A 16,971-nucleotide genomic window follows, 5' to 3' on the forward strand; every position below is an offset into this window, starting at 1 on the left:
TTCCACAGTACCTACATTGGGATTCCAAGATCCTAACATAATGTTGATGTTCCTCATGTTGTGCATTGTTTGCGCCACAAGGCACTGTTCTAATACAAAAGCAAATGCATCATGGGAATACTGTGTTCAATTGGAATTGTTATGTCAGTATTAACCATTATTTGCCTCGACTTCTTAAGGGCTTGGTGGATTCGAAGACAAAGTACAGCTCACAGTACAAAAGTTAAAACCCACAATAAGCCTTTGCAGGGGGAGTTTATGCTTAAATGCACTATTATATTTGTGTAAAGACAGCATGCTCTATTAGCTACCTAAAACCACATTAATAGAGGAAAACAAAAGTCTAAGGAAAGACATAGTAAACAATTGGGGTGTAATCTGAGAACTGTGACCTCCATCAGTTAACAGATAAAAGAAAAGAAAAGGAGTGAACAGCATGCAGTGGTTTGTTCTTACCAAGATTCTCAATGCTGTAGTAGAGCTGCTTGTAATCCACTTTGATGGTCTGGGCATTGGGACTGCCTATTCCATATCCGATGGTATAACCACGGACCACAATATCCTGGTTCTCAGGCGGCGTCCACATCACCACGATACTGTTCACCAGTGAACGGACGTGGAGTGAGCTGGGAATGTCTGGCACGCGGGACTCTGTTGGCACTAGAAGAGAAAATGCCTGGTTAATCAGAGCATGTTGTGCGGTCCGAGTCAGCTGACCTAATATTGTAAAATGGCTTATCCCATTAAAACCGGGAAAGCATCTGTGTTATAAATGCGTTGGCCATTCAAAAATAGCAGATGTACAAGCTCACTCTGGCTACGCGAGACTAATCTCCCTAAAATATGCGTGCATATTACCGGATATAGTAGCTCTACGACAAATTAAATTCCACCAACGTTCAAAAAACAGTTTCTGGTTGGCTGACAGACTGACACAGCGAAATACTTAGTTCTGATTGGTTCAGAACGAAAAAAATAAAAAACACAGGAAACTAAATGAAAATAGCGACGGCAACTTTTGGTGAATGAGAAGCCACTCAGAAGAATGCGATTAAACAAATAATTTAAGCAAAATGGTAATGCAACGAACAATAGCTCAACTGTTAAAGAGAAAAGATAGAGTTGAAGAACGGATAATGTAGTTAAAGAAAGAAAGAATGAAAGAAAAGTTAGAAAAACAACGCCAGGGGATGAAGATACAGAGCAAATTGCCCATAGAGTTGCTTGAGACTGAGAGTGAGACAGATGGGGAGCAGGCAAGGGGCCAGTGAGGCTATTCAATGTTGAGGCGCTCGGCCCTAGTGGTAGGAGGAGGGACTACAGGCGGACCCGTGGATTCATGACCGGGAAACCCCGTGCAGCTGGGCTTTAACATTGAGCGCTCGGTTGCACTTCCGCATTTGACCACCAAAATTTGGTGGTCAAATGCGGAAGTAGACGTTCTGAGACGGCACTTCCGGCAGTCTTCCGGGTGCTTCAAAACGCCACTGAGCAACTTCCACTGACATGAATAGCTGGGGGGGCGGAGCTTCGCGCCAGTTCAGTCTCTATCCTTTTATATACTCTATGGGAGCAGGCAGAGACCTAGACTGGCTAATAAGCCAGCAGAGACCCTGCAAGAACAACTGATAGCAGGAGCAGATCCAGTAGCAAGCACAGATAGTAATAATAATAATAATAATAATAATAATAATAACTAGAAATATTGTTCCTGAAGAAACAATGTGGGGTCACTGCAATCCAAAAGATTGTAGGCCTACTATAAATCAGTCAAGGTCCCCCAAAACACGTATTCTGCTCCATTCTCAACATCTTTTGGTTTCCAAAAAACAGTAATTTATTGTAAGTAAACACAAACAGTAAAAAGCTGTTTAATGTGTGCTTATTTTAATTTAAGAAGAAGACATTGCACATTGCAAGAGACATTTGGACTAATGATTTGTAAGACCTGTTGTGTTTGTATTGTGTTGTAGGTTAGGTATACTGTGTCTTCTATGTATTTAAGGGATATTGGGGGTTTGACCCCCCCAAAAATGTTTCCGTCGCAGACGCTAATTTCTGGGAGCTCCTGCAAGAACTGAAAGCCACTTTCACCCCTGCATATCAGGCTTATTGTTAAAGGTATATTCAGTGATTTCACATAATTCAAATATCACTTCTTTTTTTGTTTTGTTGTGATAATCCTCCCTACTATAGAGTGTGCTGACCATATAAGGAGTTCCTCCCTGTCCCCAGTTAACCCCTGGGGGTCAAAAAAACGTAGGTTTCGTTTTTGGCTAGGTGGCCCAACCTTCATCCAATCAGGATAGAAAGGGGCCTTCCGCCAATCATGATCGAGCGGGGGCGGGCCTTGGTTGTGTGTGCACTGTGCCGTTGGCCCGTCGCGTGTCCCCCCACTGTAGTGCATGCATGTGCACATCTTGTTACCGGGCCGGACCGGGGGGTTTTCCAAATCACCCAAATCACTGAATGCTCCTTTAAGACTGATAGGAGAGATAGAAGGTCCGCCCTGCCATGAGAGGGCAGTGTGGGGACCAGGAGTGCAGAGTTCCGAGTGACCGGAAGTGGTCATAGCAGGGGAGTGGTCAGCCGGGTCAGACTGTACCATACTGTATCGCACTGTACTAGGGTTGGGTGACGATACGAATCTATCGTCAATCGCGAATGTACGAGTCCAATCGCCGAATATTTTTATTAGGGGATTTTTCGGGACGATTATTCTCTTTTGCAAAATATTAGCCCAATTAACCTGTAAAGTGTGAGCAACATGTGAATCAATTTGGGCCAGCAAAGTAGTAACAGCGGCCGGGTGGAAAACCCCTCCTCCCGTTATAATGCTCCCAGTCCCCGCACCGCAGCATCGGGGAACACTCTGGCAGCCAGAGTAAAGGCTGGGAGGGACCGACCCGAGGGAGGCTACTGTACTGTAGCCTACATGTTGTTTATGCTCCGGAGTCCAGACCCATGCAGTTTAATAATATACAGTCACAACAGAATGCACACTGCTGTCTCGTGTCTCATCACAATCCCAATGCGCTACCCGTGAAGTCGGGGGAAAATAAAAAAACAGGCTGCTAGTGTTAGTGTAGGCTCGGGGATCGTTAGCTTAGCGCTTAGTTTAGCGTGTAGCTACTGATTCAACCCACTGATTGAACTTCATCTCCGCCTGTAATCTAGGTTATTTTTGTATTGACAACGTGAACGAACCCCGACACCAGCGCTGCAAAAATAGACAGATCTACAAGCTCTCAACGCGTAGCGAACGGCGCTGCAAAAACAGGCAGGACGCGATGCCTTGAGAGCTTGCGGATCAGCAGCAGCGCTCCGAGCCTCCGACTCAACGGGGAGGCAAGAGTTATCCGGGGAGGAGGAGAAGTTACCAGGGCAGGCTACATGTTGCTGCGGCTAACAACACTGTCACCAGCCAGTGGTTGTGATGTTAGCTTGGCTTGCAGCTGCTTGCCCGTTCCAACTTCACTTCATCTCCACCTGTAACTTATTTTTTATGTTGTTACCCTGGCTGCGCACTGCGCTGCAAAAATAGACGGATCTACAAGCTCTCAACGCGTAGCGAGCGGCGCTGCAAAAACAGGCAGGACGCGGCGCCTTGAGAGCTTGTAGATCTGGCTTTTTTTGCGACCTGTAGTGAGCTGTTATGACACGAATATATCGTCCATCGGCGATTTTTGGACAGACGATGGGCGATTGAAAAAGATTGGCATATCGCCCAACCTTACACTGTACTGTACGGTACAGTACAGTACCATGCTGTACCGTACTTAACCATACTGTACTGTAGCCTACTGTACTGTACCGTACTGTACTGTGCCATACAGTACTGTACCATATTGTGCTGTACAGTACTGTATTGTACCATACTGTTAGTAGGTCGGACAAATGCCTGTGTGTGTGTGTGTGTGTGTGTGTGTGTGTGTGTGTGTGTGTGTGTGTGTGTGTGTGTGTGTGTGTGTGTGTGTGTGTGTGTTTGTGCTGTAAATCGCTCTGGATTAAGACTAGTCTGCTAAATGCCTAAATTGTAAATTGTGCGGCATGCAGCTCTTACGTTTGACGGTGACCTCTGCCACGGCTTCAATGATGCCAAGGCTGCTCATGGCCACACACGTGTAGTTGGCAGACTGGTGGACGTTGCTGAGCTCCAGGACGTTGCGGCCTACGGGCATCTCGTCCTCCGAGGTCAGGTCCTCGCCATTGAGCACCCACTTGACGTACGGCATGGGGGAGCCCACTGCCACGCACGTTAGGTTGACGCCGCCGCCGGGCACAACCTCCTGACTGGTCAGGGGGATAATGAAACGAGGGGGCACTCGCCGCACTGGGAGGAGGGGGAGTACGGCATGAGGAAGGAAAAGAGGAAGGAGAGAAGAAGAGGGAGTAGGGGGACGGGGTGGTGTTTGGGGGCGGGGGTGAGGATGGGGTTAGATACAGAGATCTCCATGTGGGACACAGACAGACGGGTGCTATGACAAGCCAATTGATTGCCATGGCACCCCCACACCTGACAATTGATTACTTAACCAGTCCACTTTTCACAGTCAGTCAGTTTGCCCTCTTCAGACACAGGCAGATACAGAGATCTCCATGTGGGACACAGACAGACAGTTAAAACGTGTGCTATGACAAGTTGACAACGGGTATTATTAGGTTCCCAAGTTGCATCGTTCTCAAGTAGGCCGGTAGCCGACGGGCACATTCAGGTCTAGTGAACTTCTAATGTTCGTAAACTGAGCTGCGCTGCAGACGCTAAACTAGAACAGCCCAAACATATGGAGCACCAGGTGTGAGGGGAGAGTGATAAGGGCCATGTGTTAAATACTGCTATCACATGAGGCCATTTACTACTAGCATCAGTAGTAAATGGATAAAAGCATCAGTATGTACTACAGATTAAATATTTAATTACTTGTATTCTTTCGCTAAATACAGTTCTTTTTAATGTACAACTTGGGGAGAGAATGCAAGCAGTTCCAGAATCATTGTGTAAAGGCTGATTTTGTAATGGCACCTTTTTGTCTCCACCAGGCCGAAAGCATGGGGAGAGAGTATGTTTTGCACTCCATCCGTGTGTGTGTGTGTCCGTCTGTGTGTGTTTGTGTCCGTCCTTCCGTCCGTCTGTTACCAGCTAATCTCCGGCACCGTTAACCCGGTCGATGCCAAACTTTGTACACACACTCCCTGGATGCCAACGATGAACCTCTGCACCGCATTTTCCAGAACGGCCTGTTATAGCGCCACCATGAGGCAGCTTTTCACATTTTTTACCTAAAACTGCACCGATCTGCGTGAAGCGTTGCATGCACACTCCCTAGAGGCCAAGGACAAACCTTTGACCTGCATTTTCCGCATCTGCCTTTTATAGCGCCACCAGGAGGCCGACTTTTGTAAAACACACTTTTTGATATTACTCCTCCAGATTCTGTCCAAAAATCTCACAAATCGTTACACAGTATCTCTATGGTCATGTGCTCAAGTCGGATCTGTCCGATATTTCATATTCCATCCTAATTGGCTATAATTGGCTTTCACAGTTTGCAAGATTGCCCCGTTTTTAACAAAAGCCTCAAATCATGAACGCAGCATGCAATTTACATGAAATCTTTCCCACATTTTCTTACTAGGCTGAGGAATATATCCCACCCTTTTCACATTGGCCTGTTATAGCGCCACCAACAGGTTTATTTTTGCAAAACACATTTTTGGAACAAAATGCCTCAAATCATCCAATTGCCATCAAAGGCAAACATGTTTATATTACTCCTAAACATTTTGCCAAACATCTCACACAGTCCTATCCTACTGGTGGAGACCTGTGCACAGAAGGGCACTTTTTCTAGTTTTTGTATTTTTTCCTGGCCGTGGGACCAGGTTTCTCCCTACCTCGCACATAAAGGTTAGCAGGGTTGGAGTAGCGCACGCCTTCCACATTAGAGGCCACACACTCGTACTTCCCCTGGTCCGTCTCCTCACTGTTCTCGATCTGCAGGGCACCTGGGAAAATGACACAACCACACATGCACGCACGTCGCACGCACACACACAATTTCAAATCTTGGAATCGTATCGTATCGCCATAATGAACCAATATCGACCATGTATCGTGATACGTATCGTATCGCTGTTAAAGTGTATCGTTAACCCCTAGTTAAACGTGATGCCCTTTAAATGCTCTCATAGCTCAAATAAAGACTGAGGAATGCCCTTTTTGAGCATGTCTGTCAGTTGTCTTCCCACTCATTCTCAGGGACAAGTGTCAAGGGCGCAAATGTCAGTGCAAGATGTTAGGAAGGGACTAGTGGACAAGAGATCCAGTATAAGTCATTTTACACTTGGTTGCATGCTGAAAATCTAAATCTGCTGCCAAAAACACCACTGGTATGCGCCCCAAAATGAAAACCAGGGTTATGATTATGAAGGGCCATGAATGAACTAAAGCCACACAAAGGCTCAACTTTTGTCCTTACCTGATCTCAGCTGAGTGATGCGTCCGTTACTGGCGCTTGGGTCGATGGGCAGGAAGTCCTTGAACCAGGTGATCTCGGGGTCGGGGTTGCCGCTGGCGGCGCAGAGCATGGTGGCGGTTCTCGTTCTCTCCACCACCTTCAGCTGAGGGCCCATGTCGATGTGGGGGAAGCCAGCCGGCAGCAGGTCCTCTGTGGAGTAAATGGTAAATGGTGCATTTAGATGGCGCCTTTATCCAAGGCGCTTTACATAGATTGTGCATTACATTCACCCATTCACACACACATTCATACACCGATGGCAGCGGAAACCATGCAAGGCACCAACCAGCACATCAGGAGCAATTTATAGGGGTTCAGAGTCTTGCTCAAGGACACTTCAACACTAACTATGGGGGAGCCCGGGTTCGAACTGGCCATCCAACAACTCTACCCCTGAGCCACCACCGGAGTGACACAGGAAGAGAGATGTGAAGACGGGTGTCTCAAACCCCACCCCCCACCCCTCATATGAAAAGAGTTTGTGCCAGGGACTACCAATATTTGAGACGACATTGCGTCTCAAATATTTGAGCAACTGCCAATATTTAAAGCAACTTTAGAGGTCTTTACTTAGATAGATAGACGAACCCAAAGTTGCTTACAGTAAGCAGACATGGCAACACTGCTGATGAGCGTTTTTAACGTGGTACAGCTGTAGTGGGGGGAGATGACGACGACTTACCTCTGATGATTGACAGCTTGGCGGCGGCGGCGGTGACCACGCCCTCACTGCTTTCGGCCACGCACTCGTAGGTGTTCTCGTCACGTGGCGCCCGGAGCGGCTGGATGCGTAGCACCGCCCCCGCTCCCTCATCAAACTCTATCGTCTGGAGGGGAGAGAGAGAGAGAGAGAGAGAGAGAGAGAGAGAGAGCGAGAGTGCAGGCACACTTTAGCGTCACCAAGATGCCAAAATGAAGCTCCACCCACGCGGCAGAATGCCCCGGGGGCAAGCGCTTCCGGCATTCTGCCGCGTGTCCCATAGGACAAATTGTCCCCATAGGACACTTTGTCAACTCAGATTGTCCCTATACAAAGACATTAGGATTATATAGCAAGTACAGTAAATGGCATTGTTTTGAAAGTGCGTGCTGTGCCTGTTAACCACCATCGGCCATTTTCTGGATTTCCCCCCCCAGAATACGGATGCTGGGGTTTAAGTGGTTAAGACCTATAGATGACCGTGTAGACAAGATTCAGGACCCCCTCGAAAACAAGATGATGCATCTCACAGGGGTTATCCTTCTAATAAAAAGTACATTATTATTTTTACATTTCTGCTTGATGAAAAGTGATTAATAAATGGTGGTAAACAGGTAAAGGATGAAGTTGTGGATGGTCATCTTCCTCACCTCCATGCGCTGGGAGTTGACCCTCTTGCCCTTCGTGTACCAGGCCACGCGGGGTTTGGGGTCGCCGGTGGCCTGGCACACGAAGGAAACCACGCCTCCTGACACACCCATCTGGTCGATGGGAACTTTGGTGAACCGTGGTTGTGCTGGTGGAGAGAGCGAGAGAGAGAGAGAGAGAGAGAGAGATTGAGAGAGAGAAGGGGGAGGTCCGTCTGTGTGTGTGTGTGTGTGTGTGTGTGTGTGTGCATGTGCGTGTGTGTGTGTCCGTGTGTGTGTGTGTGTGTGTGTGTGTGTGTGTGTGTGTGTGCAATAAATCACAATAAATCGCTCTGGATTAAGACTGTCTTCTAAATGCCTATAAATTGTAAATTGTGCGGCATGCAGCTCTTACGTTTGACGGTGACCTCTGCCACGGCTTCAATGATGCCAAGGCTGCTAAAGGCCACGCACGTGTAGTTGGCAGACTGGTGGACGTTGCTGAGCTTCAGGACGTTGCGGCCTACGGGCATCTCGTCCTCCGGTGTCAGGTCCTCGCCATTGAGCACCCACTTGAGGTACGGCATGGGGGAGCCCACTGCCACGCACGTTAGGTTGGCGCTGCCGCCGTACACGACCTCCTGACTGGTCGGGAGGTCGGGGGTAGAAAAACGAGGGGGCACTCGCCGCACTGGGAGGGGGAGTACGGCATGAGGAAGGGGAAAGGGGTTGGGGGCGGAGGACGGGGTGAGGATGGGGTTGGTTTGGAGTAAAAAAAAAAGAGAGGAGAGAATAGGAAGAAAGAAGAACAGCACAGGCTGATGAAAATGTAACCTTATTTTAACCGGGTCTTCATCAGGGTCTTCATCATTCCTGATGAAGACTCGGAGGGGTCGAAACGTTGATTCCTGAACTATGCACCAATAAAACTACTGGGAGCTTAACATCGGTGTGCGGACATCGAACCTTTTTCCTTTTTTGCTAAACTGGACTAAAACAGCCCAAGCATATGGAACGCCAGGTGTGAGGGAGAGTGATAAATACTGCTATCATATGAGGCCATTTACTATTAGCATCGGTAGGATTCGGTACTACAGATTAAATATTGAATTACTTAATTGTATTCTTTCGCTAAAGTTATTTTTAATGTACAACTTGGGGAGAGAATGCAAGCAGTTACAGTATCATTGTGTAAAGGCAGATTTTTTAATGGCACTTTTTTTTGCCGTGGGACCAGGTTTCTCCCTACCTCGCACATAAAGGTTAGCAGGGGAGGAGTAGCGCACGCCTTCCACGTTAGAGGCCACACACTCGTACTTCCCCTGGTCCGTCTCCTCACTGTTCTCGATCTGCAGGGCACCTGGGAAAATGACGCACGCACGCACGTGCGCGCGTGCACACACACACACACACACACACACACACACACACACACACACACACACACACACACACACACACACACACACACACACACACACACACACACACACACACACACACACAATTTAGGCATTTAGCAGACAGTCTTAATCCAGAGCAATTTACAGTAAGCAAGAACAATACATCAAATACATAGAAATTAGGGCTGTGAATCTTTGGGTGTCCCACGATTCGATTAGATTCCGATTCTTGGGGTCACGATTCAATTCAAAAGCATTTTTTTTCCAGATTCAAAACGATTCTCTATTCAAAATGATTCTCGATTCAATACATAGGATTTCATCACAATCTACTCCAGCCAACTGAAGTGACTATACTACAGTAAGCTTACATTTCATATCACAAACACCATGTAGTGAAAACTCCTGTAACTCTAACCAGAAAAAAAAAGAAAAACAAACAAACAAAAAAACGTTTTTTGGAAATTATGAATCAATTTTGAATCGTTCATAACGGGAATCGAGATTCTAATTCGAATCGATTTTTTTGACACCCCTAATAGATCAAGGATCATTTGTGTCCAACACTGGGTTTATTTTTATTCATTTCTCAGTAGCATTTTACGTCACAAAAAGCCATTGCTCGAGCGGTAAAACCTATAGACTTACAGATGTGTTAAACGTGATGCCCTTAAATGCCCTCATAGCTCAAAAAAAGACTGAGGAATGCCCTTTTTGAGAATGTCTGTCATGTTGTCTTCCCGCTCATTCTCAGAGACAAGCTCAAATGTCTGCGCAAGAAGAAGAAGTTGTCCAACTCCTGCTCAGTTTTAAATAAAACAAACGCTAACCTAATCCTAACCTCACAGGGAGGCGACATACCAAAGCCTACACGGGTTGTGCAGTAGACGCGCTGTGATTGGCCAGTCGCTGTGATCGACAGCCTAAACCTAAGGAGCATTCAGTGATTTGGGTGATTTGGAAAAAAACCCGGTCCGCCCCGGTAACAAGATGTGCACATGCACACGCTCTACAGTGGGGGAAGTACAACAGACCAACAGCACGTGCACCAAGGCCCGTCCCACTCGATCATGATTGGAGGAAGGCCCCTCTCATCCTGATTGGATGAAGGCTTTGCCACCCAAAGCCCAAACTGAAACTAGGGGTTTTTGACCCCAGGGGCTCACTGGGGACAGGGAGGAACTCCTGGTCAGCACACTTTATAGTTGTGGAGGATTATCCAAAAAATAAGAAAAAATAAGTGATATTTGAATTTAGTGAAATCACTGAATATACCTTTAACCTCAGTAAACTTAACTTGCCCGGGGGCGTGGTTATAAGCACAACCCGTGTAGGAATTAGTATGTAGCCACAAGGAGGGAGGCCTGCACGGGTGAGCCATATCAGACTGTTAGTAGGTCGGACCAACGTATGTGCCAGTGTTGATTTCGTAGACTAAAACTAAAACGAAAAATGTTCGTTGACTACCTTTTTCCACTGACAAAGACTAAATGGAAACTAAATGAAAACTAAACTATGATGACTAAAACTAAGACTAAATATATTGACAATGTCGTCAACAAATAAAAACTAGACTAAAATGTTAGGAAGGGACAAGTGGACAAGAGATCCAGTATAAGTCATTTTACACTTGGTTGCATGCTGAAAATCAAAATCTGCTGCCAAAAACACCACTGGTATGCGTCCCGAAATGAAAACCAGGGTTATGATTATGAAGGGCCATGAATGAACTAAAGCCACACAAAGGCTCAACTTTTGTCCTTACCTGATCGCAGCTGAGTGATGCGTCCATTACTGGCGCTTGGGTCGATGGGCAGGAAGTCCTTGAACCAGGTGATCTCGGGGTCGGGGTTGCCGCTGGCGGCGCAGAGCATGGTGGCGGTTTTCGTTCTCTCCACCACCTTCAGCTGAGGGCCCATGTCGATGTGGGGGAAGCCGGCCGGCAGCAGGTCCTCTGTGGAGTGACACAGGAAGAGAGATGTGAAGACGGGTGTCTCAAACCCCCCACCCCCCCCCCCCACCCCTCATATGAAGAGTTTGTGCCAGGGACCACAAGTAAGACGCGCAAACACGGGAAGCAAACGCAGCCTGTAAATTACAACAATTAGAATAAATCACGTACTTTTCTTTTCTTTTTTTTTAAGTTTTATTTTTTTGTCCTTTTTTCATTTTCTTTTGTGTTTTTTTGCTGTTGTGTGTGTGTGTGTGTGTGTGTGTGTGTGTGTGGGGAGGGGGGGGGGCGACTTACCACTGATGATTGACAGCCTGGCGGCGACGGTGACCTCGCCCTCGGTGCTTCCGGCCATGCACTCGTAGGTGTTCTCGTCACGTGGAGCCCGGAGCGGCTGGATGCGTAGCACCACCCCCGCTCCCTCATCAAACTCTATCGTCTGGAGGGGAGGGAGAGAGAGAGAGAGAGAGAGAGATAGAGAGAGAGAGAGAGAGAGAGCACTTTATTACACGATTCAGCCCATATTATTGGAGCAATCAACCCATCGGACACTTTGTCAACTCAGATTGTCCCAATACCCAGGTCTTAATGTGTTAATCCATGTGACTGACTGACTGACTGACTGACTGACTGACTAACACTGTCCCAAACCCTAACCTCACACGAAGCCACAGGTGATTTGTAACCCACAGCACGGGTGATTTGTAACCCACAGCACGGGTGATTTGTAACCCGCATGCCTGCCTGCCTGCCTGCCAGCCAGCCAGCCAGCCAGCCAGCCAGCCAGCCAACCATGTTTTTTCCACAGACAGGCCTGTGTTCTTGCTCTGTCTATCAACGGTACTACACACACGTGCACGAATGCACAAATCCCACGGTTCATAGTGCAAGTATATGCACTACAAAGACAATAGGATTAAGTACAGTAAATGGCATTGCTCTGGTGTAGACAAGATCTAAGATTGGCTATTTTTGCTTTATGTTTTCAGGACCCCCTCGAAAACGAGATGATGCATCTCACGGGGTTTATCCCTAATAAAAAGTACATTATTATTTTATATTTTTGAGGGGCGCTAGCCCCTCCTATACACAGGTTTAATGTTTGTCTTTAGTTCAATGTTTGTTTTGTAAACGCCATTGACAATAATGAAGGGGAAATTTACGTCATAATGTACCTCATTATGTCATTATTGTCTCTTTATTGTTTATGGCGTTTAATGTTTGTGTTGGCACCGTTTGTTTTACATCACCATTACATCACCTAATCAACTTGAGTTAGACTTTAATATATTAGCGCCCTTCACTTCACATGGGGGTGATTTTTAAAGGATGAAGTTGTGGATGGTCAACTTCCTCACCTCCACGCGCTGGGAGTTGACCCTCTTCCCCTTCTTGTACCAGGCCACGCGGGGTTTGGGGTCACCGGTGGCCTGGCACACGAAGGAAACCACGCCTCCTGACACACCCATCTGGTCGATGGGAACTTTGGTGAAACGTGGTTGTGCTGGTGGAGAGAGAGAGAGAGAGAGAGAGAGAGAAGGGGGAGGTCCGTCAGTGCGTTGTACAGATGAAAATGTTTTTTCTATTGATTGTTTTAAGTGTGTAAAGTTTATCTGCTCAGGTAAATCCTCCTCCTCTTTTTTCTGTCATTGTAATATTTGCCTGATGAAGACCTAGTCGGTTCGAAACGTTGCAAAACTGTTGTCTTAAAATAAAGTAAGTCTCTACAAACTGGTGTGCGGATGTTCTTCCTCTTCTTCGATTTGGACACCAGCATTTGGTGTCCAAAATGCGGAAGTGCAAACGGGCGCTCAATGTTAAAGCCCAGCTGCACGGGTCCGCCTGCAGTCCCTCCTCTGACCAGTAGGGCCGAGTGCTTCAACGTTGGAGAGCCTCACTGGGGGCTTGGTCTAACTGCACTGACTTAATTGTCAAACTTGACTGATATTAACAATTTCCGCCGCCATTAATAGCGTATTGGTTTTATCACACGTAACACTTACTTTGAAGAGCCAAATATCCGTAATCGCATGTTACAGTGACAAAATACTGTGTGTGTTGTCATGACCGGTTGTTGTTCTCTTGGTCGGTGGTGGAAAAACCCGACCGCGAGTATCACAGCGCCTGCTACAGGCCGTTGAAAATGCTTGTCTTCCCCAGAAACGGCCCCTCAATGTCGATTCTGAGATACAGGTCTTTGAATGCAGGGATTAGAATGAAAATGGATGCACGCGCATCTTCAAAATGGCCACGGCTGTTGTGCTAACGCGTCTGTTGTGCTAACGAACGGTAGCTAACGATTTGATCGGATAAAAACATGGATTAAAGAATATAAACCCTGGAAAACGGAGGTTCCGGGTTTGGCAGGCAAGGGTACTACAGTAATTTAACCCTACGGTTTCGCCGCTTTTGGCGTACTCCGTGTTAATAAAGATATCTACAACACATAGTGAAGGTAACAGAAATAGTGTGCTTACACAAGGCATGCGATCCAGCGAGGAGAAGTGACATGGTGCCGAGGGCCAGCAGGGCCGTTAGGGAGGGAACTGGGACCATCTTGGCCCAGGGCGTGGTGGTGGCGATTCGGAGCTGACCTTTGACCTGGCCGTAAAGCCGAGGCCCTGATTGGGCATGCAAGGGGCCGGAGAGTCTTCAGGCGGGATGGCTTGGCAATCTGTAGAAAAACAAACGGGAGATTTTGATGATAAGATCATCCTGCTCGTAGGAATGTGACTCAAACCAGGACACTTACATCATGTCAGCTGGTTCCCAACCTTTTCTGGATCAGGGCCCACTTGAAGGTTTCACAGCCCAGACATCTGAGTCTGACCACTCAACACGGCAGCCAGTTGGTTACCATGTTAAAGTAGTATTTCACAAAGTAGTAGTCCCCCCCCCCTAAATAACATACTAAAAGTCTACCAAAATATACTCCCAAAAAGGCAGTCCTAGATGGAGCTTTAAATGGCTATATCTCAAATGGAGAAAATGTTGCAATGGATTTTTCCATTGATTCTGGTACCTCTGGACATGCTTAAGAACATACTAAAATGTAGGAAAATACAGGCCTACCTTCCGGAAAGGCGTTGTTTCCAAGAGAAAAGTATAAGCTGCAACACAATCTTAATAAAATATGTAGTGGGGGGGCTCCCTACTTCATCTATCTCTCAGCTAAGGGGTCCTCGGCCTGAAAGACGTTGAAGACTCTAGAGGGTTTGAGTCTCTTTGAAGAGATGGACGGATGGATAATAATAATAATAATAATAATAATTGGACGGATGGATGGATGGATGGATGGACGGACGGACGGACAGATGGATGGATGGGTCGATGAGGGACAATACATTTTAAATCCTGGCCTACCATGCATTTTTAACCACTTTCAACATTTTATGTTATTTGTATGTAAAAAAAAAAAGCTATTACATATTGGTGCTTCTTAAATTTTGGTGGATGCTCCTAATTTGTTTCTGGTGCTCCTTAATTTTGTACATTAACAACTATTAAACTATAAGTACAAAGTTAAAAAAGCTTCATTGTGAGCCCTCCGACAGCTAACTGTCCAAAAAGAACATTCCTTGTGGACAATTCACTTGAGGTCAGCAATGTTGATTGATGAGGCCAAAAACGGAGGTCATAAAGAGAGTTCAAGCGTGTGTGTGTGTGTGTGTGCGTGCGTGCGTGCGTGTGCGTGTGTGTGCGTGCGTGTGTGTGTAAAGCCTTACTTCACACTTCCCCCCTCACAGCTTTGTCTGTCTCTGTGTATCTTTCAAACTGCTTCACCACTTCATTCCCTTAAAGTGCCAAGGATGTCTTGCCTCATTTACTGTATACATGCCATTTATACATTACATTTACAACCACCCTACAACATTTACACAAATTCCAGTGGTGGAAAAAGTACTACAAGTTTTTAAGAACAAGTATGAATACTGCAATGGAGAAATACTCTTTTACAAGGTTGGTAATCAAAATTGACTTGAGTAAAAGAAGGCTACAAAATCAGCAGTCATTATGTAGAATGTCCTGTTTCACACGTTTTCAAATGTATAACATGTCTTTTGAACATCTTTTGAAGATAGAAGATCTACAAGCTCACTGTCACTGTTCTGTCCATACATGTGCAGCACAGGAGTGCATGGCAGGGCGTTAGAGAGAACTCTGCGCTCGCCCCATCTGGTACCCAGGAAGGGTGGCCCTTCGGACGGGTCGAGCAGCCAAGCGACAGCCCCCTCCCAGCCCTTGCTTATTGTGCATATTGCATATAGACTTTTTGTTATTGCTGCATACCATGCCCCCTCTTATCACTGCTTGCAGCTATATATATATATATATTTTTTTTTACAAATGTCTTCAGATATATACAGAATACAGATATGTTCTGCATGAGTCAAGGCACATGTGTAAACAAGTTCCATGGCTTTTGGCCAAACGAGGCACGAGTTATGATGATTAAAGTTTCTTTATTAGGAAAAAGAAAACCCTTGAGATGTACCATCTCGTTTTCGAGGGGTTCCCAACACAGATACATGTCACAGTCCTTATAGTACAGTATTGTCATGCCTGTTCAAGGTGTTCGTTATCGCTGCTTGCAGCTAGATTTATTTTACAAAATATGTAGTTGGATGCGCAAACAAAATATATACAAATGAGGCAAGACAAGAATTCAGACAAAAGTATGAGTGATTTTAGCCAAAACAGACATGACCTGTCAATGCAATGGAAACCCAGTCTGGCTCATTGAACAACAGAGATTCGCAGTTTTTATAGCCTACCTGACCACAACTATACTACTAGGAAACAGACATGTTGCCTATATGTCACATGTATGTCACAAGAGGGTCTCTACATTGATTGGGTCAACGGTCAGATAATCTGCTGAAGAAACAGTCACAGCTGAGCAAACAAACAAAGGACGGAAATAATCATGTGAGTTCTCACTAGACATGCAGTTTCAAAGTCCTAGGTTACTTACTATAGGGTAGGCTATCCATGGCTTTTGGCCAAATGAGAGTTATGCCTGTTCAAAATATTCCTTTTAAACGATTGCTATAGCGCCTCCCTTCATGGCCAATTGGAGTAAGACTTGTTTCACTGCTATTTGGCATGACCCTCTACCATACTGTAAAGGTGGCAGGGCTTGACAGCACTGCTCACACATTCATGCATGAACCCACAAAGAGAGTAAAACACAATATATATTTACCTACAATGTGTTAATCAATAGATCATTTGCTAGTTTGTTTCTTTGATTGGCCACTCTTAGCCACCACGCCACGCCCCCCGCATTCTTCTTATCCCTTTCTCTTTTTTATTGAAATAACAAGATAGAACTTGCATAAACACAGATGTCACTCACTTGTTTTACTCCTTGTAAACCTGTGAGGTGACAATAAAGCTGATTCTCATACACAAGACATGTTTTATAGAAAATCTCTCACCTTTAAGACAATTCAGAAACTGTTCTTGTGTGGTGTTGAAGTCGCCTTACTGCTGCGTGTAAGCTGCGTCTCTCTCTCTCTCTCTCTCTCCTCAAACTCATCCCTGCTCTGTCCTCTCTCTGCTATGGTGTCATGTTACCTCATTCTCAGAGTTACAGACCCTGTAAACACAGTCTCACATGTTGCCATTCGTGGAGAACCAATTCCCATCACACAGTGACTAGGAGGCAGGGGTCCTCAACTTGGGGGTCGCGACCCCTCGAGGGGTTGCCAAATTATTTCGTACTGATATCTTAAACTCATGCATGTTCTGCTTTTATCCATTTCTTTCT

At 46.1% G+C, this 16,971-nt stretch overlaps 1 protein-coding gene across 1 annotated transcript in view; it reads right to left on the reverse strand.

The window, feature by feature from the left end:
• Positions 1-16,971, reverse strand: part of LOC306932139 (receptor-type tyrosine-protein phosphatase S-like) — a gene marked incomplete at its 3' end in the record, with an annotated part of 74,447 nt that overhangs the window by 28,058 nt on the left and 29,418 nt on the right. Inside the window, exons 11-16 of the mRNA XM_079513841.1 lie at positions 12,557-12,702; positions 11,496-11,637; positions 11,013-11,201; positions 9,094-9,204; positions 4,064-4,333; positions 457-660 (exon numbers count right to left, since the gene is read on the reverse strand). Coding sequence (XP_079369967.1) covers positions 457-660; positions 4,064-4,333; positions 9,094-9,204; positions 11,013-11,201; positions 11,496-11,637; positions 12,557-12,702 — 1,062 coding nt within the window. The remainder of the gene's footprint in view (positions 1-456; positions 661-4,063; positions 4,334-9,093; positions 9,205-11,012; positions 11,202-11,495; positions 11,638-12,556; positions 12,703-16,971) is intronic.

The sequence above is a fragment of the Electrona antarctica genome, assembly GCF_951216825.1.
Source record: "Electrona antarctica genome assembly, chromosome: 2".
Classification (NCBI taxonomy): Eukaryota; Metazoa; Chordata; class Actinopteri; order Myctophiformes; family Myctophidae; genus Electrona; species Electrona antarctica.